The following is a 24,311-nucleotide window of genomic DNA, read 5'->3' as shown; positions in this document are numbered from 1 at the left end:
ATACACAATATGTGTTTTATATAACCCACTCCGGATCATTTTTTTTTTTTGGTGTAACTTAATTTATTTCAATATTATTATTGTTTTTGGATTTTCTTTTTTTTTTCTCAAATTAAGTTGCACATGATGTAAACCTTCTTTTTTGTTGAATAAATTTTGCACATCCATACAAAAATATAAATTTTATGAATTTATTTGAAATAAAGTTTTATGAATTTTAAACATGAAATGAACCCAAACGCAAGAAATATAAAAACCAATGACTATTTGAAAACAAATTTTCTATTCTCGCCGCATAATATTGTAGCAGCTTGAAGAGCAAAGTATGTAAGAATGAGATCGGCACCAGCTCTGCGCATGCAAATCAGTGACTCCATCATAACTTTTTCCTCATCGATCATCTTGAGATGTCCAGCAGCTTTGATCATGGAGTACTCACCAGAAACTTGGCAAGCTCCAATGGGCAACAGAGTTTGGTCCTTCAACAAACGTATGATATCAAGAGATGAGAGTGCTGGCTTCACCATAAGGATATCAGCTCCTTCAGCTTCGTCTTCTCGGGCTTCGAACAATGCCTCTCTTGAATTTGCGGGGTTTATCTGATAACTTTTTATTTACCAACCATTTAACAACACCAAGTTTATTAGAAGGTGCAAGCTTAGAAACCTTATAAATGCATATGTACACATAATTAATAATTACACTTACTGTAATTATGTTGGTTTCATGCAAAAAAACAATCATAATACGTAAATGCAAAAGTAAGCACAAATGTAAAGAAAAAAACAATCAAGATCACTGAGGTTGTCTTACGTTTTCTTGTCTAATTCCACTTTGCGAAAACGGCCATATAATGAACTTGTATACCTGTTGGTGGAGTGGTTACAATTAGTAGGTTCGACATAATAGAAAATAAAGCAAAATGATGAGATAGTAAGTATAGTTTACTTGACAGAGTAAGACATGATGGAAACATGCTGAAAGCCCTCAGCATCTAGAGCTGCACGAACCGCGCCTACCCGACCATCCAACATCTCACTCGTACAAACAACATCTGCTCCAGCTCGTGCCTGCGCGCATCCGTTTTAGTTAGAATTTTAAACGTTTTTTTTTCTTTGATTCAGGAAGGATTTGTTTATACTTACCTGAGAAACTGCTTGCTTGCGCAATTGGTGAATTGTTTCATCATTCAGTATCACGCCTATACAACATACATGGTTAGTTTGAAAATTGATAGTGTGACTTGTTTTCTTTACAAAGCTATACAAATTACATTTCTTACCGTCTTCACGTACGATCCCGCCATGCCCACTTGATGAATACTCATCAAAATTGACATCAGTGTAGATAACCTTGTGAAATTATAAAGAAAGTGTCGTTATCATATTTGAGACCACTTCGAGCTAGTGAGCAAAGAGGACATATATTGAATCTTACGAGATCAGGGAATCTGTCCTTGAGAAGACGAACTGTTCTAGGAACTAGACCGTTGTCGTTGAACGCCTCTTCCCCTGTTGGAGACTAAACAAAAAAGTTCATCATTATTGCTGTATGGAAACTTCATTATATATGAGTTCATAATACTTTTAAGTAGGAAATGATGAAAACCTTTAACGCCTCAGGAACTTTAGGATACAACATTATACTATTTACACCAACATCTCGGGCGCTTGCTACCTGTTCTCCGCTCAAAACACACACAAGAGTGATTTAGCCAGGAAAAATATGTCATTCTTTTACAGTGAAGGCTTTTTTGAAATCAATACTATATAACTATAAGTTTTCATTTTAGGTCCTTTTTAGAACAAAACCGTAAATTAAACAAGATTAATTACTTACAAGTACAACAAGAAGACAAGACAACAAATTTCTCATCCCTAAGTTTTCATAAAGATACAACAACACTCACCTCTTCGATGAGGCCATGTCTCCCAAGCATGTAACGTCCAGGCATCGTTCTTATCGGAATGTCTACCTCACCTACAACGTTAACGGTCCCATGTGTCAGTCATGTAAGAAAAGAACAGAAACACATTGGATGAATGCAAAATAAAACAAAAAATAAGAAAAAACCTATTGTCATTTTTCATATATAACGGGGTTAATCCTATGTCAAACCTCCAACTAACGTACCTTCGTGAATGAAGAGAGGGTAAATGAAATTGGCAGGAGAGATATGATTCTCTTGAAACGCAGCTCTCTGGGTAGGGCACTTGCGGTTACGACGTGCACGTCGGCTTAGCAGCTGAGACACTTAATTCACATTAGATTGGATATATAAAAATGAAGTTTAAACCCAAAAAAAAAATAGATGTTTTCTAAGCGTAAGTTTACTTACAAGCGGCTGATCAATCACACGTGCGGGTGGTTTACTTGGAACTGGAGGCGCCTCGGGAGCATGTACCGGCCAAATCAAAGTGGAGTCGATCTTTTGCAATTGACAAGCAACTTCTGTGCTTCGAAAAGGATTAGTTCTGATGTTACACGACGTTGCTTTACGTCTAACGTAGCTCTTCTTCTCAAACCCTTTCATCCCCGGAATCTGGCAAGGAGATCTAAACATGGATGACGCCATGCAAATATGCTGAAATCGGGGAATAATTAAAAACTTGTAAATGAAACCAATATGTAAAACTCAGAGAGTGAGACCTCTTGTTTTATAGTACTTTTTTTTTATCCCAGTGAGAGAGAGAAAATTAAAAATGTTAAAATAACTTTTATTTATAGGTTCGCAAATCTCGATTAAATTAACGTGCAGAACCATACATGTAACATGATAAATTATCATATTCAAATTTCATTGTGAAAAAATCGTATATGCATATCTTAGGTGATCCGATAAATATATTTTTCTTTTGGTGTATAAGTGATCTACGAAACCTGGTATCTGCAGGTGTCAAGTGTCAACAAATCTTGTAGTTGACAAAATGTGATATGAATCATATATGATATCGTAAGTAGAACAAATACCGATCACCTCCGTCAAATCTTGTAGTTTACTTTATTTTAGACGTTTTAAATAGCGAGAAATTCCAAAAAAAAAAAAAATGTAGTTTAAATCTAAATAATTAGAAAATCTTATTTTATATAGAGAGAGTAAAGTGATCGTGTTTTACAATTTTGTTACGGGGACTGCATGTGACTATGTGAGTGTACACACACACTTTTACATCCATTACTTTTCACATCAAAACACAATGGCATCGTAGGTGTATATAGGGCAGTTTTTAACGGACACTCTGAGCTTGGAGAGATTTATTCCTACTGAGAAGAATTCTGAACTTTTCTAATATTTTTTTTTACAGTTTAATTATGTATTATTCATCTTTCATTTGCTGTTTTTGTTCTCTATGTTTGAATAATTTCTAAATTGGGTTTCAGGTTTTAAAAAAGGGTTTATGATTCTCTTATTAGTGAGAAAGAGAAGATGGACCATTTCAAGGCCCAGAAGACATTGTCGACCCATAAGACAAATGGTTCAGCTGTAGAAAAGACTCACCTGCAACAGAAGAAGACGAAAGTTGCTTTAGTACCTGCACCTGCAGAACATAAACGAGAATAGCAAACGAGACACTCCGGCTACAAAACCGTTGTGACAGTCTGCAAGCTACAGAAGTTGACTAAGCTTTACAGCTGTATCCAAGAATAAGATCAACCAAGTTCTAGATTGTTCTATGTATTTTCCCTATAAAACCGATTGTAAGCTCATTGAGCAAAGTATTGAGAAAATATATTATTTCAGTGAAACAGAGTTGTTCTATATTTCTCTCATAGTATCAAAGCCATTATAAACCTTAACAAGTGCTTCAATGGCAACGACCTACCCTTTCCCAGAAAATGTCCATGTATCAAGTTCTGTCACCATTAAGCTCAACAACAGCAACTACTTGCTATGGAAAACTCAATTTGAGTCACTCCTATCTTGTCAGAGGCTTATCGGCTTCGTCAATGGAGCTGTTACCGCTCCATCACGCACCAAGTCTGTCGTCAACGGTGATACAACCACTGAAGCTCCCAACCCTGTTTATGAGTCCTGGTTCTGCACAGATCAACTCATACGCTCGTGGCTGTTCGACACCTTAACTGAGGAGGTTCTCGGGTATGTTCACAACCTCACAACCTCTCCTGAAATCTGCCTCTCACTAGCTGAGAACTTTAATAAGAGTAGTATTGCTCGTGAGTTCTCTCTTCGTTGCTCACTTCAACTCCTCTCTAAGAGAGACAAATCCCTCTCTGTCTACTGTCGTGACTTCATCACTATTTGTGATTCTCTGAGCTCCATCGGGAAACCTATCGATGAGAGCATGAAGATCTTTGGTTTTCTGAATGGTTTGGGGCGAGAGTATGACCCCATTACTACTGTGATACAAAGCTCTCTGAGCAAGCTTTCTCCTCCTTCCTTCAATGATGTTGTCACCGAAGTAGAAAGCTTTGATTCACGACTCCGCTCCTACGACGATACTGACGCTGTCACTCCCCACTTGGCGTTCCAAGTTCAGCGTACAGACTTTGACACCAACTATCATGGTGGCCACCGTGGTCGAGGTCGCGGTCAAAACAGAGGACGCGGCGGTGGATTCTCTTCTCGTGGCAGAGGCTTCTCTCAACACCAGTCAACATCTTCCAACTCTGGTGAGTGACCTATCTGTCAGATATGTGGACGCATTGGACACACGGCTGTGAAGTGCTATAACCGCTTTGACAACAACTATCAAGGCGGTGACATCAACCATGCCTTCTCCACTCTCCATGTCTCTTCTGGTCAAGATTGGCATGCTGACTCTGGAGCAACGGCTCATGTCACTCCCAATGACTCTAACCTTCACACCGTGGCTACCTACTCTGGTAATGACACTATTCAAGTAGGAGACGGTACCTTTCTACCCATAACACACGTTGGTTCCGCCACTATCTCTTCTGCTTCAGGTACTATTCCTCTGAATGATGTCCTAGTATGTCCTGAAATTCAGAAATCTCTTCTCTCTGTCTCGAGGTTATGTGATGACTATCCCTGTGGTGTTTACTTTGACTCTAATCATGTGTGTGTGATTGATATACAAACTCAGAAAGTGGTGGCCAAGGGGCCTAGATGTAAGGGTCTCTATGTGTTGAAGAAGCAAGAGTTTGCAGCCTTCTATTCCAACAGACATTGTGCGGCTTCTGGAGATACATGGCATCACCGGTTAGGACACTCGAACTCTCAAATTCTTCAACTTCTCAAGAACAGCAAGGAAATTGATGTCAATAAGCAGAACTTCCCTTATTTGTGAGCCTTGCCAGATGGGAAAAGCAGTAGATTACAATTTTTAGCTTCTTCGTCTTGTGTGTTGGAACCCTTAGGTCGAATCCATTGTGACCTATGTGGACCTTCACCAGTTCTATCAAACCAAGGTTTTAAGTATTATGCAGTATTTGTGGATGGTTTCTCCAAATTCTCTTGGTTCTACCGTCTACGCACAAAATCTGAGTTTTATAACGTGTTCATCGTTTTTCAAAAACTTGTGGAAAATTGATTCAGTACCAAGATTAAAGAATTTCAGAGTGATGGTGGTGGAGAATTCACAAGTCACCGATTCAAACAACATCTCTCTAATTGTGGCATTCTACATAGAATCTCATGTCCTTACATCCCTCAACAGAACGGTACCGCTGAAAGAAAACATCGTCACCTTGTTGAACTCGGCCTCTCTATGTTGTTCCACAGTCATTTACCACTTCACTTTTGGGTTGACGCATTCTCTACTGTTAACTTCATCGCAAATCTTCTTCCTACACAGTCCACCAACAACCATAGTCCATCTGAACTCTTGAGCAAACAAAAACCAAACTACTCCATGCTAAGAGTGTTTGGGTCAGCGTGCTTTCCTTGCCTTCGACCTATGGCCAACAACAAGTCTGAACCCTGCTCCCTACTCTGCGTATTTCTCGGGTATCAGCCTCAATATAAAGGGTACCGCTGTCTTCATCCACCTACCGGGAAGGTTTTTATCTCTCGTCATGTGGTCTTCGACGAAGATATGTTTCCATTCAAACACCAATACAAAATTTTGGTTCCCCGGTATGGCTCACCTCTTCTTCAAGCCTGGCAATCTGATCCGTCTCCACCCATACCACAGGCCCAATCACAATCCTCTGCTTTGTCTGTCTCTCCCACAACTCTGCCACTTGACTCTGCTGCAGCACTTACACCACCAGAACCTGCAACTGCTGAGATATTGGAACCTATCGAGTTCCCGGAGGAAGACGCATACCAACTCACACCAACCGTAGATGATGCTAGTGATTCTGAACATACAATGGCACCACTTGCAGAAGTTGCACCTGAACCTGCTCTCCTAGACAATACTCACCCTATGCTAACCAGAGCTAAAGCAGGCATCCATAAGCCCAATACACGTTATGTTCTTCTTGCCTCCAAGCTCACTACTGAGGAACCGAAGACTCTTGCTGCAGCTTTACAACATCATGGGTGGAATCTAGCAGTCCTTGATGAAATGGGGACCATCAACATGCATCACACTTGGACATTAGTACCACCAACTGATGACATGAATCTGCTAAGCTCAAAATGGGTTTTTAAAACCAAACGCAAACCCGATGGGACAGTCGACAAGCTCAAAGCTCGACTTGTGGCCAAGGGATTTGAACAAGAGGAGGGTCTTGACTATCTCGAGACTTTCAGTCCTGTTGTACGCACCACTACTATTCGGATGGTGTTAGATGTTGCAACCGCAAAAGATTGGCATATCAAGCAGTTGGACGTCTCAAACGCCTTTCTACATGGAGAATTGCAGGAATCTGTTTTCATGTCACAACCACCTGGCTTTGTTGACCCTCAAAGACCAAAACATGTGTGTCGCCTCACCAAAGCTCTCTATGGTTTGGAACAGGCTCCCCGAGCTTGGTATGACACCTTTAGCAATTTTCTCATTGACTTTGGATTCTCCTGCAGTAAATCCGACCCGTCTCTGTTCACATACCACAAGAATGGTAAAACTCTAGTTCTTCTCCTTTATGTTGATGACATGCTTCTTACTGGGAGCCATGAACCTCTACTTCATGAGCTCCTTGATGCTCTCAACACTCGCTTCTCTATGAAGGACCTTGGATCACCTAAATACTTTCTTGGTGTGGAAATTGAATCATTCTCTGGAGGCATGTTTCTTCACCAAACCGCTTATGCAACTGACATTCTTCATCAAGCAGCTATGTCGCATTGCAACCCGATGCTAACTCCTCTTCCTCAGCAGTTAGACAATCTCAACTCCGAACTCTTTGCAGAACCAACTTATTTTTGCAGCCTCGCCGGTAAGCTTCAATATCTGACCATAACTAGGCCGAATATTCAATTTGCAGTCAACTTCGTCTGCCAACGGATGCATTCACCTACCGTTTCTGATTTTGGCTTACTTAAAAGAATCCTCCGCTATGTGAAGGGGACAATCACTATGGGCCTTCTGATCCGCAAGCACTCTAGTCTCTCTTTGTCAACATATTGTGACAGTGATCACGCCGGTTGCAAGCAAACTCGCCGTACCACCACAGGCTGCTGCACTCTACTCGGTCATAATTTGATCTCTTGGTATGCCAAACGGCAACCAACAGTTTCCAATTCGTCTACTGAAGCTGAATACCGATCACTCACAGCCACTGCTCAAGAAGTCACTTGGTTGTGTTTCCTACTTCGTGACTTAGGGATTTCTCAGTCACATCCCACTCTCTTGCAGTGTGACAATCTTTCTGTTGTCTACCTCAGCACCAATCCCGCACTCCTCAACAGGTCCAAATATTTTGACACTGATTATCATTACATCCGAGAAAGGGTTGCGTTGGGGTTGATCGAAACCAGACATGTTCCCTCCAAACTTCAATTGGCTGACATCTTTACAAAATCACTGCCCAAGAAACCGTTCATGGAGCTCAGATACAAACTCGGTGTCGTTGTACCACCCACACAGAGTTTATGGGGGAATATTAGTGAGAAAGAGAAGATGGACCATTCCAAGGCCCAGAAGACATTGTCGACCCATAAGACAAATGGTCCAGCTGTAGAAAAGACTCATCTACAACCGAAGAAGACGAAAGTTGCTTTAGTACCTGCACCTGCAGAACATAACACGAGAATAGCAAACGAGACACTCCGGCTACAAAACCGTTATGACAGTCTGCAAGCTACAAAAGTTGACTAAGCTTTACAGCTGTATCCAAGGATAAGATCAACCAAGTTCTAGATTGTTCTATGTATTTTCCCTATAAAACCGATTGTAAGCTCATTGAGCAAAGTATTGAGAAAATATATTATTTCAGTGAAACAGAGTTGTTCTATATGTCTCTCATCTCTAACGTAGGTGTGTCAGATTTGGGATATTGATCTATTTTGGTCTTCATCTATTGTTGATCTTAAGGTTTAAATCAGACTAGCTACCTAGTTTCTAATCTTAGGTTTAATTCATTGGGACACCAAAGTATTGTTGAGTTGCTTGAAAAGAACATAGGTGAGCAAGGTGATCCTTAGCCAACGAGAGTTGAAGTTAAGACACCTTTTGAACAAATCAATTTAAACTTTAATGCTTGCTTGGTTTGATAGATTCAAACGAGAGTTTAGGGTCTAGTAAATTCATTGCATAGATAATTAACGCCCCAAGAGTAGGTTAGCTTTACAACTGTGACTTGAGTTTTAGAACGATGTCTAATGCATCCCTATCTAATCACCCAAATTCGTGGTTATATCACCTAATGATTCCCTGCGCCCAATGTTTCTCTTTTGATTTAAACAATTTATTTACTTTCCGTTTTTGATAGTCACTTGCATTCACAAATTTTTCCATTGTCTTAGCTAGTTTTTTTTTTTTTTTTGGACAAATGTCTTAGCTATATTTAATTTTCATAATTTCATAATGCAAATGTTTGGTCTCTGAAAATTCGATCCTAAAATGTTACAACGACACCACTTGATCGTGGTTGAGTACACATTAAGTTATTACCTTTCATCAACAACTACAATAAACAATGATGAAACAATGATGCAAGGAAACTGATAAAGAGCTTATCTAAAACATGAATCACTTAGAATATGAATCACTTAAAAATCACTTATCAAAAGCATTTTGAAAACTCAGCTATAAGCTAATAGCCAATAAAAAGTGTGTGAAACTTATATGTCTAAAGATAGCATGGTTAATCTCCATTTTTTCATCGAAATTGTAAATAATTTCCTATCATTGCGTAAACAGTTGTTTTGAAATGTTTATGGATCTTGTAAACTCTTTATGCCGAGAAAAAAACAAATATTACCCCACTTTAGTTGTGCTAATTAATCAACTTTGCTGAGCAGTAAATAGTGTGAATATGCCCTTTGACAAATCAAGTAAACAGCAAGTATCAAGATTAAGTTCAGTAGGTTCGCAATCCGCTATAACCCTCTATCGTGACACTAACGAAGAAATCGCATAGTTCATTCAGTATTTTCATCAAATACGCTTACATGCATAAAAAATTAAAAACACATAATATTAATATTGGGTCAAATACTCCTCAATTAGTATTCGGAGCAGTTAGTAGATCTATCAAGATTCTATATTTAAACATCACATAGCAATACTCCAATCATCAATCTAACCTACCCAAGATCTAAACCTACCAACATATAATTTTGGTACTGATAATCAAACCTAGCAAACATATAATTTTGGTACTGATAATCAAACCTAGTAAAGCTACCTTGGTTTTTATATACATCACTAAGCACCAATATAGAAAAAAATAATGTAGTTTTTTTTCTAATATTCTCGAGAGAGAATGTGTATTATAAATAAAAACACAAAGTATCCTAAGTCTAACAGTACCTGCATAGTGCAAAACCATCTCATCCCTTTGCTACCCCATCCAACTTCTTTTGGAGCGCGGCTTTTCAGACTTTAGTGTCCGAAGGTCATTAGATCAGGCGCATATTACCAGATCAATTAACTAAAAATTTGCTCTCTAAAGAGTAAAAGCATATATTAGTCATTTATTTGTAAGAAAATAAGAAATAAGAAAATCGTAAATAAGTTAGTTGTTTCTTGCATGTGTTTTTTTAATACCTAATATATTCATACTTCACTATTTTATCACATGACATACCTTTTACATCATTTGTTTTAATCACTCATGAATAAACAGAAATTTCCTTTGTTATTTTTCATCCAATCTTAGCTCTTTATTTACGGTATGTAGCAGAGAAGTCCTAACTTCCCCGACTAAAATAATGTTTGCATATCTTAACATCGGTCGATTTCAAAAAGAAAGTTCTTGCATATTGGCATCTTAACATATATCACATGTTTGCCAAAAAAAAAAAAAACATATATCACATTAACTCCATGACCTTATATTTAGTGAAATGTAAACGACGTGATTAGGAAAAAAATTGCGAAAAGATGTTTTAAATAGATGATGGTATGCTCGTATATCGGGTATATAACTTTGTCGAAAAAATTAAAGTAGAATAGGTGAAAACACCTATATAAAGTAGTACTGTCTCACAAAATTGTATCAGGGCACAAAGTAATTCATTTACTCTTACTAATCTTTTGTTTTTGCTCTTGTCATGAGGAGCTTCATTTTAACCACAACACTCCTTGTAGCACTGCTATGCTTCTTCTCTCTCCCGATGTCAACCGTTGGTTTACCAAAGGAACCGTGGCGTAAGCCGTTGAAACTAGTGGCTGGCCGCCACTATCACAAAGGCTCTGGCCACCTTGGAGGCTCGAAGGTTAGCTCTTCTTTATCAGAGTCTAACGCACCCCTGTCCCCTCCAGGATTGTTACCGGGGTTTCCCAACATCCCAGGAATTCCTAACATCCCGGGGATTCCCATGATTCCAGGACTTCCCAACATCCCGCAAATACCAAACATTCCGAGGATTCCTAGTATCCCACAACCACCAAACATCCCGAGGATTCCTAGTATCCCACAACCACCAAACATCCCGAGGATTCCTAGTATCCCACAACCACCAAACATCCCGAGGCTTCCTAACATTCCGAGCCTCCCTAACATCCCGGGCCTCCCTAGCCTCCCGGGCCTTCCTAGACTCCCGAAACTGCCTCCTCTACCCCCAGTCCGGTCACAAGTTGTGTTGCAATCTGCTGAAGTGGAGAAGTGCTTAAGGACAGATAAATCAAAGACATCAGAAAAATGCTTTTCACAAATATCGACGAGCTGGTCAAGCAAAGATTTTGCATTATTGGACAATGAGTGCTGTGACATCGTTGTGAAATTGGACAAGAAGTGCAAAAGACACATTCGTATGTTGTTGAAGAGCCCATTCTTCGTTCCTCTTCTTCGATACTCGTGCCACATCAAGCACACCAAATACTAAGCGAGTGCCTCCTATAGTTTTATATATACTTTCGCTTTTCAAGTATTATTTCCGTAGTTTCCTGCTTAGTTCTACTCTACGTTGAGTAAAAGGTGGCTATTAAAAAAAGAATCCAATAGCAGAAATAATCTAGTATATAAACTAGTAAATATTTTCAAGTGCCGTCAACGATATTATGGGTTTTCAATGTATTTAATTAACATTTTCACTAACCTTTTTTTTTTGTCAACATATATTTGGACCCTCCCTATATATTTTCAGGTATTGTCAATGATATTATGGGTTTTGTCTCGGTTCGGATATTTGAATAGATAACCGTAAGGTCCGTAACAAGCCGAAATTTTGTAAATTTTTGGTTTAGTTTTCTACCCAAATTTAAGCGAATATAACTGAAAATTAATCAAATAACTACAAAAAAGTAATATATATACTAGATACTAACCTGCGGGGCTGAATTTTTTTTAAGAACTTTTTAATAATTTATTTTGTTATTATGTTATTTATAAAGGTTTGTGATTAAAAATTCAGTTTGTTTATATTAAAATTTTTATATTTAAAAATGTTTATTGAAAATCTGTCAATAAAACATTTGCATGTAACGAATAAAATTGTTAAACCTTTGTTAATTAAAAGCAATCCTTGCTATAGTTGTGAAATAAGTAAAAAGATATAATTAACATGTAAAAAGAGCAACTAAATATAGCTAGTGAAAGTTCTGAAAAACCTCTTAAAAAACAATGATTTTTCTGTGGCTTCCCTTCTTTGTCTGTAATAAGCATCTTCAAGCATTAAATATATTCAAATTTCAACTTAGTTTTAATTTCCGAAAGAACGGTGGGTAAAAGAAAAATATAACTTTTCTTTAAATAGATAAGATACTATATCTATATCTTTTATTTTTTTATTTATTAATTTTTAAAATCTAAGCGGTTAAACAAAACTGTTATATATTTTATTATATCTAATTTTTAATAAAAAATTTAACCCGTGCTGGAAATTTTTTTTGATAAAATTTGTAGTTATATAGATTTTATTCGATTAGATTTTTAAAATCTTAGCTATTAATTTTTTTTTAAAGTACAAATTAGTTTTGATTCTAATAGATTTTTTTTTTTACTTTTCTACAATTTATTTTATTTAATGTGTCCCCAATTTTCGTTTTTAAATTAATTATATTTATTTAATTAATTAATTAATTTTAATTAAGTTTTTCTAATGGCAATTGAATGTAATTTTTTACATATTTTAAGGTTAGTTTCATATTTGTACTTCCCAATTAATATAGTAGGATATATACAAAAAAAACAGAAAACAGTTAGAAAGAAAATTGAAATTGTTTATATTTTGCAAACGAGTATTTAAATTTGAAAAATATTAGTAAAAACTGTTGGATATGTTAATTATTTGAAGTATTTTTGATTGTTTTGAGGGCCTTATACCTGATTAAGCACTAGCCAACAACAACCCTCCTAGGAAAAGAAAGCCCAAATGCATATTTTTCAAAACAATGAAAATGATTTCAAGCCCCTAACAAAATAATTACAATCCAAGTCCAATTATTAAAAATATACTTAATCAGTTTATAACAAGAACCAACCAAGAAATAAAATTTTAATCCAAGAAAATAAAGCATAAATTTTCCAAATTTCCAAAAAGTATCACAAAATATTATATGATTATTAGAGCAATCACATTGCACATACTGCTGGGATGTCTTTGACTTGTTTGGTAATATAATTAAAAAAAAGATTTAATCGCAATTTTTGGGAGACACAGATCTCTGCGATCATTTTAGATCCACAGAGACCCGATACGTATCATTTTTGTATTGGTTAAGTTTTGTTTTGTTTTTTTTTTTGTTTTTTTAATCTTTTTTCGTTTTCTTCTCACTCTCTTTCGACAAAATCAAAACAATGAAACAAAAAATCAAAACGATCAAAGTTTTGATCGGATTCCAGAAGCTCTCGCCTCGTCGTCTTCTTCTTCCTGCGACTGAATTCATCGAGATCAGTTGATGAATACAGTCGAGAAAGAGATCTCGCCTCGTCGTCTTCTTCTTCGATTCGATCCAAGTCTTCGATCACAGCTTCCAAATTAGAAAAGTTATTCGCAATTGCTTATTCTTGATATCATTGATTCCTTTTTTTTATGGTTCTTTAGCCGAATAAGTTTCAATTTTAGGGTTTTGTTCTGTATCTATCTCTCGTTTTTCTTCCTTGTTCGTTTGTGTATGGGATTCTCGATTGGGTTGTTTGATATTTCATATATATTCTTGTTACGTTTAAACTTGGTTACAATTTGGAGCTGTGGTATGATGTTACTATATTTTACCATATTTAAGGCCTTGTTTAGTTCATGTTTTGCATCATATAGAAATGATTCCTTGGGTTTTATAGCCATTTATGTCCAAATATACACTTAGGATGTTTAGAAGCATGCATTGCATACATTTGTGCATTTGGAGTATTATTAGGTGTTATGGAGCTCTAAAAGGGTAAGGAAGGACTTGGTGTTATTTCTGGAGCTAAACAAGAAGACTGAAAGTATCAGGAAGTGGATTCGCAAGGCAACTCGACCACAGCACTCGAGCAGGCACATGGTCGAGTACTCAGTCGGATTCATAACGAGATTCTCAAAGATCGATCCAAATGAAGATCTTCCGTTGCGATTCAGGTTCCGCATCCTTCATGAGAGTTGTAGGAAATTGAGATAACGTTCTAATGACGGTGGTGTAAAGGCAATCAGAGGTGTAGTGCAAGAGTTATCCCGATTTTACTGAACGGATATCATCCCAGATCGAAGACTTGAGCTACGTGACGGACCAACCACTCGACCATGAAATCGACCGAGCACATGGTCGAGCTGACCGCCGCCTCTCTGTTTTGTCCTCTAGCTAACTAGGGCTTCTCTCTCTTTACTATATATATGTGTACTGGCACTTGTGGCCGAAGAAAGAGACCCTGGAGACCATGTAGACACCTCATAACCTAGTTTTTGCCATTTTTCGCTGCTTTTACTTTATTGCATCATCTCTTATCTTTTCTTTAGATTTTCATAGATTTGTAACCTTCATAACTTTGAATCTGTTGAATATTTGCTTTCACTTCTTTGTTCAATATTGTTCATCTTTATCTCATCTTTCTAATCATGATAGTTTCATTAATTTCTGGGTTTGTGTTCTTCATGATGATTTTTAGATCTTATTAGTGGCTTAGGATCTTAGGGATGGATTAGGCTGGGTAAAGGTTATGGTTGTTTAGATTGGTCAAGCTTGATTGTTATATATCTCTTCTAGATTAGATATGCTCTATGCTATTCTTATACTAATAGGGTAAGGATAGATCTTAAGCTTCTTAGCATCACACCAATGTCTAAGTTGTTAGATAAGGCTAATGCTAGAGATTATCATGAAGCATGCTAAGAGATTAGATGTTTAAAGTGATTTTTGACATTGATGATCTGGGTTTTAATGCCTGCTTTGATATGTAATAGCTAGTGAGAACTAGGTCTAAGAAGTATCTTGGCTTGATTGTTATTGTCATGAGAATGGATTAACATGTATTAGAAGATCATTGTCTAGAGATAGCTCATTGTTGATTGAGGTTTGTTGACCAATTTAGATAACCATAGCTTGAGTCCATCCCATGAATCCATATTTAGGATTTTCTTTGTTTATTGATTTCCCTGTTTAAATATTGTTAATTGCTTGTTGTTTGCTCTGTTTTCATTATTTGCTCTGTTTCTGTTCATTCGCTTGTCAACTCGACCTTTCACTCGACCACGCACTCGACCGAGTGCTAGGTCGAGCTCCATTTTACTTACTTGCTTATGCATTGTTCTGTTCATGTTTTCTTCTGCTTATTAGTTAATTATGCTTAGTCTTGTTTATTGCACTTGGTCTACAGTTTAATTCAGCATTAGTATTGTCTTAAGTTGCCTTAGTTCATAGCATTTCATTATTGTCATTAGGTTGTTAGAAACAAATCAACTTGATATTTGGCTTAACTTGAATGCATTGATCACATCTTGACTGCTTACATATCACACTCTTTATGGATTGACATCCTTTATGCTACAACATCATAAGGGAATTGAAACACCTTGCATTACATTCTGATCATTCATACTTATGTTTGTTTGTTTGATTGCATCATTCATTCATTCATAAGTAGATACTTGAAAAAGTTCTTGTTTCATGGTACAAGAAAGATTGGTTTCTTATGATTGTTAAATTTTTTTCTGAGAGTGGAATTGGATTGTATCTTTGTGATTATTGTGTCAGGAGGCATTAGAGGCTGCACAAAAGAGATGGACTACAAGCGATTTCGACGTTGGGAAGCCTCTTGGTAGAGGAAAGTTTGGCCATGTTTATAAAGCAAGAGAGAATCGGGTTAGTGTGTGTCTCTTTTTACAATCAATGTTATTGTTTTTGAGTTATTCACAGAAAGATTTGTCGGAGATGTTGTTGATTTGATGTCTTTCTTCTTAAATGCATATTTGAAACAGAGCAATCAAATTGTGGCTTTAAAGGTTCTTTTTAAGACACAGCTTCAACAGTCACAAGTTGAGCACCAACTTCGTAGGGAAGTTGAGATTCAGTCTCATCTTCTGCATTGAGTTGAGTTAACCCGCTTCTCTCTTGCTTTATAAACATGGTTTTGAGTTGACGTCACTATGGTTACTTCTACGATCAGGAGTTATGTTGTGAGAATTTTAAGATTCTTGTTGTTTACATTACAATGTTTGTCTCTGTGATAATAACAGTTTCTCAAATACCTTTTGTTGCAGAACAGAGTTTAAATCAGAGACGTCTGCTCCTTGGTGCCACCATCGCGTGTCCTAAAGTTGATGCTTTCATCGCTGCTTCCCAAAGAAGGTAAGGTTAAAAAGCTTTTCTAAACTAGAATCCGATTGATTGTTGACATTGATTTCTTGTTTGATTTGTAGTATTGTAGAATGGTAGTAAGCTGTTTGATTTTCGATTGATTGTTGACATTGATTTCTTGTTTTAAGTCTTGTTTTTAGAATAAAAAGGTATTGATTTATTGTATGGTTATGTTTGAAGTTTTTCTTGAAGTTTTGCTTTGTTGTTGACATTGATAGCTTCTTTTGTCACACTTAAACACAAATGGGTAGGTAGTTGTAAAAGTTAAACACTTATTGTTTAGTTCTCAATGCTTGGTAGTTAAGAACTTACTAAATGCTTGGTAGTTAAGCACTTACTAAATGCTTGGTAGTTGTAACACTTAAACACAAAAAACATTTGTAAACCTAACCTTAAAGGTTTACAATAAACCAAACTACCAAACTCTTCCTTCTCCTTCAACGCTTAAATGGTCTCGGAGATTTGCTATTTATGTCGCTTCTATGGTTCTCTATCCCCCAAGCCAATTCTTCTTCTCTCCATCTTTCATAGACTTTAGGGTATGGATTCTAGCAATTCATATAGGTTTTCTCTAAACTTTACAGACCTCTTGACTAGCCAAGTTGGGGTGAATAATCCAGAATCTCTTCCATCTTTTTCTCCTCCTATCCAATCAAGCTCATCACCTATCCAAATAAGCTCTTCACATATTCAAATAAGCTCATCACCTATCCCTCAGTTTAGTACACAATTTAGTGATGTCAAAGAGGTAGATGAAAACTCAAGCGAAGCTAGAATCCGATGGACTGCCCAGGAAGATATTGTCTTGATCAGTGGTTGGTTAAACACTAGCAAAGATCCTGTCGTGGGCAATGGGAAAAAGGGTGGTTCCTTTTGGGAGTGAATTGCATTCTACTATGGAGCGAGTGAAGCAGTAGCGGGTAAACCAAAGAGAGGGGCCAGTCAATGTAAGCAGAGGTGCAAACAAATAAATGAGACTGTCAATGTCAACAAGTTTGTAGGATGCTACAACCAAGCTTCGAGTCGGAGAACCAGTGGCCAGTCAGAAGATGATGCTACGGGAAGGTTGGGTCTGTCTGGATTACAAAAGTGTACAGCAGCCATTCATATTTTGGCATATGGCTGTGCAACTGATGCAGTTGATGAATACCTCTACCTCGCAGATAGCACAGCAATGCTATGCTTGGAAAATTTTGTGGAGGGAATTATATATTTGTTTCAAGATACGTACCTAAGAAGACCTACATCAGAGGATCTCCAATGATTACTCAATCAAGGAGAAGCCCGCGAATTTCCCGGGATGATCGGAAACATTGATTGTATGCATTAGGAATTGGAGAATTGTCCAACAGCTTGGAAAGGACAGTATTATCATGGATCTGGAAAACGTACAATCGTTTTAGAGGCTGTGGCATCGCAAGATCTCTGGATTTGGCATGCATTTTTTGGTCCTCCAGGTACTTTAAATGATATCAATGTTCTTGACCGTTCACCAGTTTTTGATGACATCTTAGAAGGTCGAGCTCCGAAAGTATATTACTTTGTCAATGGACGACATTACAATATGACTTACTACCTCACTGATGGTATATATACAAAATGGAAAACATTCATCCAATCAATTTCACTTCCACAAGACCCGAAAGCATCATTATTTGTTCACTGTCAATAAGTTGCCCGAAAAGATGTCGAACGTGCTTTTGGAGTCTTGCAAGCTCGTTTTGCAATTGTTAAAAATCCTGCACTTTTTTTGGATAAGGCAAAAATAGGAAAGATAATGCGAGCATGTATCATATTGCACATTATGATAGTAGAAGATGAACGAGATGGATACAATTTGTACAATGTAGCAGAATTCCATCAAGGAGAAGGAAGCGGGACTTCAAATGTCGATTTATTATATTCTACAGATAGGATTAACAATCTCGGCAATGTGATGGGCGCTTGGAATCAAGTTCGTGATACAACGCAACATCGACGACTTAAAGCTGATTTGGTTGAACATATCTGGCAAAAATTTGGCACAACTCAATATTAGACCGATGCTAATTATGTTATTCATAATGCTTTCGTATGTTTCTATCATTCTATGTTTTTTTTTTTGTATTCAGTTTTAAATTTGTGGTTTTTTTAGGATTATAATATATGTTTTAAAGTTTTTTTTAATGTAATACATTTGTTTTTTAAGAAATATATTCTACTACTAGTTTTATTTTCCTAATATTGCTTACATTATATAACCAACATTTATAACATTATAAAATATACTTTAAACACTTTTTTAATAAAAAAAATTAGACACCCAAGAATAACTAATGGGAGGACAAAAATTAAAAACAAAGATGTGAAAAGATTAGTATTATTTTTAGTATTATTAAAAGATAGAGACACTCAGTTGAGTATGTGCAATGCTCTTTTTAGGGGCTATGAATTCTCTCGTCCAAAAAAAAAAAAAAGGGCTCTGAATTCAAAATGAATATGGGTTTTTTTTTTGTTTCTATGTAAATAAGCTATACACGATGAAAGACTCAATGACAATTGACAAGCAAGAAAAATAATATAACACAGGATTAATGTTGCATTTTCTTAATTTAAATTCCACCTAGAGCATCCTCATTAGACAACCTTTAATGGGTATCTTAACTTTAAATTAATATTAAATTAAATAATAGTTTAATTTAAGAACCCCATTAACTATGTATTATTTTTTTTCTCCATTGGTGAATTTTATATATGAGTGTCTTAAGAATTAAAAATTAATTATCTTTAGAAAATGTGAATTATATAGGAGGAATTCCTCAAAATACAAAAATATAAGTTTTTTCCAAAAATACCACAAACACAAAAAATTGATTTTTAAAAATGTAGAATTTATTTTTCTAGGTTTGGGTGAAAATTTTAGATTTAGGGTATAGATTTTAGGAGGAAGGTTTTAGTGTTTAGGATTTAGGGTTTAGTAGTTTTGAATATTAAAACTTTAGTTTAATTTTGTGATATTTTTGGAAAACTCATTTTTGTGGAAAATAAAAGTAAAAGTGGTATTTTTGGGGAAAAAATTATTTTAGTGGTTTTTATGAGAACTGTCCATTATATAGTTATAGTACATTTTATAAAAACATAAATGTACCACATATAAATAGCTTGATCAAATTCTTCATCTAAATTTGAAGATGACATGTTTGTGTGGTTTTTTTTTTTTTTTTTTTTTTTTTTTGTTGTATATGTGGTTAAGGTTTGACAGAATTGGAAATTGAAGAGATTTGAAAGTAATAACAAATAGAAGACACCTGAAAAGTGTAAGTGTTGAAATATTGTTTTGATAACAAGTAAATTTTGAAAGTGTTAAAACCAAAAGAGACAAAGCAAAGTGAACCACTTGTTCAAAGAAGTTTGCAGTCTTTTTTATGCTTCAGCAATTACAATCTTTTATATTCTAACACACATTCTAATTTTTGTTATATAATAAGTGTTGGAGTTTTGGTTAGTAAAAAAACACTCACTAAAACGTCTCAGTGCTTTGCAGATTGATTAGATTAAGATTCCAAACTGTATGAAAAAAACTAGACTACATCACCATATCCAACGGTAACAAACATCTAGAAGACAAATCTAAGCAAATGACTACAGAACACTCGAAAATGAAAAAGACTGATTTTATATATCTAACGAAACCAAACAGACTTAAACTAACAAGTATTCTTATTTATATAGAAGAAAAATCAAAAGTTAATAAATCCATCATCACTTCGTTTGTAAAGTTTATACTATTGTGCTCGAGAATAGCTATTGTCTCTTTAACATTTCAATCACAGTAAAAACATATAATTATACCAAAAACCTACTTTATTTACATGAAATTAATTGACGAGTAGAGGAAAAAAGAAGAAAAAAGCCTTTTAAAAAAACTGTTCCTTCTCTCTAACAACAAACTCGCCGCCGCTGTTTAGGTTAACCGGCTCTGGTGACTTTCTCAGCACCTGAGTCGGCGTTCTCTCTTTAATTAGCTTTGTTTCTTCTCTTTCTAGATACATCCATTTCTTTTTTTTTCCAACAACATCCGATCTGGTTTTTTAGATTTAGGTTTTTAAAGTTTAAATCTTCTCATCCCTAGGTTTGTTGCTTAGTTCTTGTGTTCTGGTCAAGCACATCTTCAGATCTGGCCGTTCCTTCTATGGCAGAGGCAGTCTTCAACCGATTTTATTAACTGCTTCAAATGAAAAACTTTCACCATCGTAGATCTAGATCTTCTTTCTTTCCTCTTGAAGAGTCTTTAGGGTTTGAATTTGTTTCACCACCTCTGTGACTCTTCACTGGAACAACAAAAGAGGGTCTCCTGACACTTTAATCCGGTTCAAGTATTTTGGTATATGAGAATCTTGTATTGTAACTCGTTTATGGGTTTTTCTTGTCTCAAAACTGTTTTTAATTTCTCATAGATTTAAGTTTTAATTGTCTTTTTTGAGTCTTTAGATACTGATCCGGGTTGTAATTGAATATATGTAATGTATTAGGTTGTTTGGGTTTTTTCCCCTTTGTCTTTGGGAATGTTTTGTGCTCATCGACTTATGCCTTTAGAAGGATTAATATTCTTGCCAGCTCTTTTATTCCATCTTGTAATCTTTCTTGTTTTCTATCAATGAAATCCTACTGACGAAGAAAAGACATGAAACTCATTGAGTAGGTGTGAGACATTGCTGGTGATGGAAGTGACGCTGGATATGGTTGGAGATGGAGATGGCGCCGATGATGAAGACGACGTCGACGATAAGAAAGTCAACTTAATGATGGTGCGATTATCCGATAATGTTTTTTGTTTACTAAGGAAAAAAAGTTATTATCAACTGATGGTATAACAACACGAAGGGTGTCTCAACAAAATGTTTAAGAGAACGTTATTAGTTTGTGATTTAAATAGAGTTTTAAAAAAATAAATTATATAGAATATGTTGTTATTCAATCAAGATTTTGTTAAGCTCTTTTAAAGTTTATTGTTAGTAGTTTGTGATTTATAAAAAGTCATTTAAAATCTTAACAAATTTGGACTTATTGGATTCAGACTTTTATGAAGTCAATAAAAGTTTTTTGTTATTCAATTAAAACAAAAGAATTGTTATTCAATTAAAACAAAAGAATTAAGATTGTTAATGAATTCAATTATTATGTTATTAGTTCATGATTTTATACACTTTCTTTACAAAATAAAGTCATGGAAAATACCACTAAAACAAGATCAGGACTTGTGGTATAATTTGTGTCTAAGTTTGTTATCTAATTATATTTAAAAATTTATATATCTCTCATCATGAATGAGAATTAATAATATGTGTATAAGTGAATGATATTGTGTTATTTTATGTATATATTAATCTGATAATATACACAATTTAGTGCCCATTTTCTGTCTATATAGTAATCATTTTTTTATTAAAACATATTTTCTGTCTATATAGTAATCATTTTTTAATTAAAACATAAGTATAATTTTTAAGTAATTAAAACATAAGTATAATTTTTAAGTTAAAAATATGTGTATTTTCTCGGAGAAGACCTAACCAAAAAAAACCTTGACCCGCGGACGTAGGTCTCGGAGAAGAGCAAATGAAGCTGGAGAAGAGCAAATGAAGCTGCAATTGAATACACAAAGAAGGTTTTGTTGCTAAGATTTATGCGAATTTGATGTGGTAAGATGTGAGATGAGATGATAACAAGTGGAATTATTTATAATGGTGTGTAGAGGTTCGTGATAAATGGTAGTAGTTAATGTAACCCTTGGTGAGAAGTAGAAGATTTTAACAAAATCAAAATTTCCCAATTTTGGAATCGATGATTTTGTTCACATTAAATGTGAGTCTCAATGGTAGTAATAAGGAAGGCATTGATAATTTTTCTTCTTTATTATGTCGTTGGATATCTTGTCAATTTTATTAAGGAACTAGGATTTAACCCGCGGTACACCGCGGAACTAAATTATAAATTATTGTATTTTAAATAATAATTTTTAATTTATTTAGTTTTCAAATTCTCAATTAATTAACTTTTGTCTAATTAATTTAAAATTTTGTTTAGAATTTTTTTTTTGAATATTAAGAATGTGTTATAGTATATGTAATATTTTGTAGTTCATATAATAATTAATAAGTTAATTTTCAAAACTATAATTACAAATCTATAGTATATATGAGATAAACTAATAGTTTTAGTGTTGGTTCTATAGTCCAAACCCGCCATGCTAGGCAGGTCAGGAAACATGTTCAAAGATTTTTAATCCGCAAAAACTCATCATATGAAACCCATGAAAGTAAAAATTAGTTTTAAATACGTTGAGATCAATGCGTTGAGATCAAAAATCTCGGCCACATATCCTCCTCCAAAATTGAAAATCAATTCGTTTATTGATTAAGCCGATTGTTTAGGAAATTTGTTTTTGGAGAAAATATTCTTTTGTAAAATTGGAAACTTAATATTAATTAAATTAATTATAAACTTAATATTTAATGTTAAAGAGAGTGGTTCCAATTGTTTTGGAAATTTATTTAGGATGGAAAATCTTGTTTCCCAATTTTGGAATCGATGATTTTGTTCACATTAAACATGAGTCTCAATGGTAGTAATAAGGAAGGCATTGATAATTTTTCTTCTTTATTATGTCGTTGGATATCTTGTCAATTTTATTAAGAAATTTAACTTTCAATAGTAGAGGAAGGTGAAGCACTGTATATACATCTATGGTTTTTTTATTTTTGGACAACCAGAAACTTGTATTGATAAATCGACTGTTCACATACAAGAAAGGGACAAAGTGAGAGCGTTCTTTGCTAATGTATCTGCGATCCGATTCTGGGTTCTAGGGATAAAGCAAAATTTACAAATAGAAAAACGACTGAATAGATCTAGGATATCGTGGAGAATCCCGTGAAGGTCCTTTGAGTGGAACTTCAAATTCAAGGCCTTGACTAACGTCTGAGAGTCTATGGCGATCGAAAGGTGAGTGAGACCCGAAGCGATTGCAACTTCAATTGCAGAAAGAGTTGCTATCGCTTCGGCCATCAAAGGAGAAGAAACATGTGTGGCCAGATCTGAACCTTGCTGAATGATCCGATCATGATGGTCCATGAAGACCCAGCCGAGACCCGCTTTTAGTTCAGAGATCCACGAGGCACCTGTATAGCAGTTGATCATATCCTCATGTTGTTGTATCTGATTCACTGGAATTTGGTGCCGGGGCACAATTGGTTTCGTTTTGTCCAATTGGGCTGTTTGCCATTCCTTTGCCCTGACTATAGCAATTTGGGTCGCATCTTCCGCCTTTATGCGTTCCTTGTTGAAGATCAGTTTGTTGCGAGCCATCCATATCATCTAGAGGATCCATGGGGCCAAAGGGCCTCTTCCGATTCCAGTTGGTGGAAGACAGATTAGCTGGTTTGCTATGGTGATTCCTTCAGAGGTGGAGCACATAGACTGGGGAGAGAAACCATTGCTGAACGGGGCTTGGCACCACACCCTAGTCGCAAAAGCGCAGTGGAAAAACAAGTGGAGTTCTGATTCAATCTCGTTGCAGTGTGGGCATTTCGCATCTCCAGAGATATTGCGGCGACTCCCACCGGAATGGCTTGCTGTACGATCTTCCACATTAATAATTTTGTTTTCGGGGACGTCTTAACATTCCAGATGCTGGATGTCCAACTGAAGGAAGAAGAAAGCTGGGAGTTACGTGGAGCTGGTGGACTAGCTTCTTCCATTTGTGCGGTATAATATCCTGACTTTGTGCTATAGATTCCATCTTGTGAGGGTAGCCACGCCCATCAGTCTGGTGCTCCATGTTTACTAGGTATTAACTACAGGATTTCTGTCTCATAAGCAGGTAACACTCATTTGATAAGATCTATGTTCCACTTTGAGGTACCTAGTTCGAGGAGATCAGCAACTTTCCAATATTGGAATTCTGCTGTTGTTGGTCCCATTGTAGTGGTGGGGATATCTAGGGACAGCCAAGGGCTAGTCCACCGTGGGGTTGCGTTACCGGTTCCGATGACACATCCCACATGGGGTTTCAAAAGGTCTCTT

The 24,311-nt window shown here is 35.8% G+C and overlaps 3 protein-coding genes across 3 annotated transcripts; all 3 read right to left on the bottom strand.

Moving 5' to 3' along the window:
* Nucleotides 1-173: 173 nt before the first annotated feature.
* Nucleotides 174-2,645, bottom strand: LOC104743873 (putative delta-aminolevulinic acid dehydratase 2, chloroplastic). The gene is made up of 10 exons (XM_010464908.3): nt 2,339-2,645; nt 2,134-2,245; nt 1,910-1,980; nt 1,609-1,677; nt 1,438-1,521; nt 1,283-1,352; nt 1,146-1,201; nt 949-1,070; nt 814-867; nt 174-606 (listed from the first exon to the last, which is right to left on the bottom strand). Exons 1-10 carry the CDS (start codon nt 2,573-2,575, stop codon nt 264-266), a joined length of 1,218 nt encoding a protein of 405 aa, XP_010463210.1. The 5' UTR covers nt 2,576-2,645; the 3' UTR covers nt 174-263.
* A 7,810-nt stretch (nt 2,646-10,455) lies between these two features.
* Nucleotides 10,456-11,989, bottom strand: LOC147928603 (uncharacterized). Its single transcript, XM_087483342.1, has one exon. The coding sequence runs from the start codon at nt 11,341-11,343 to the stop codon at nt 10,720-10,722; it is 624 nt and encodes a 207-aa protein (XP_087339468.1). The 5' UTR covers nt 11,344-11,989; the 3' UTR covers nt 10,456-10,719.
* An 11,035-nt stretch (nt 11,990-23,024) lies between these two features.
* On the bottom strand, nt 23,025-23,594 carry LOC147928602 (uncharacterized). The gene has a single exon (XM_087486210.1). The coding sequence runs from the start codon at nt 23,592-23,594 to the stop codon at nt 23,025-23,027; it is 570 nt and encodes a 189-aa protein (XP_087342336.1).
* Nucleotides 23,595-24,311: the final 717 nt, after the last annotated feature.

The sequence above is a fragment of the Camelina sativa genome, chromosome 14 (genome assembly GCF_030686135.1).
Source record: "Camelina sativa cultivar CO46 ecotype springtype chromosome 14, ASM3068613v1".
In the NCBI taxonomy this organism is placed as follows: domain Eukaryota; kingdom Viridiplantae; phylum Streptophyta; class Magnoliopsida; order Brassicales; family Brassicaceae; genus Camelina; species Camelina sativa.
This window is presented reverse-complemented; position numbering and strand designations above follow the sequence as displayed.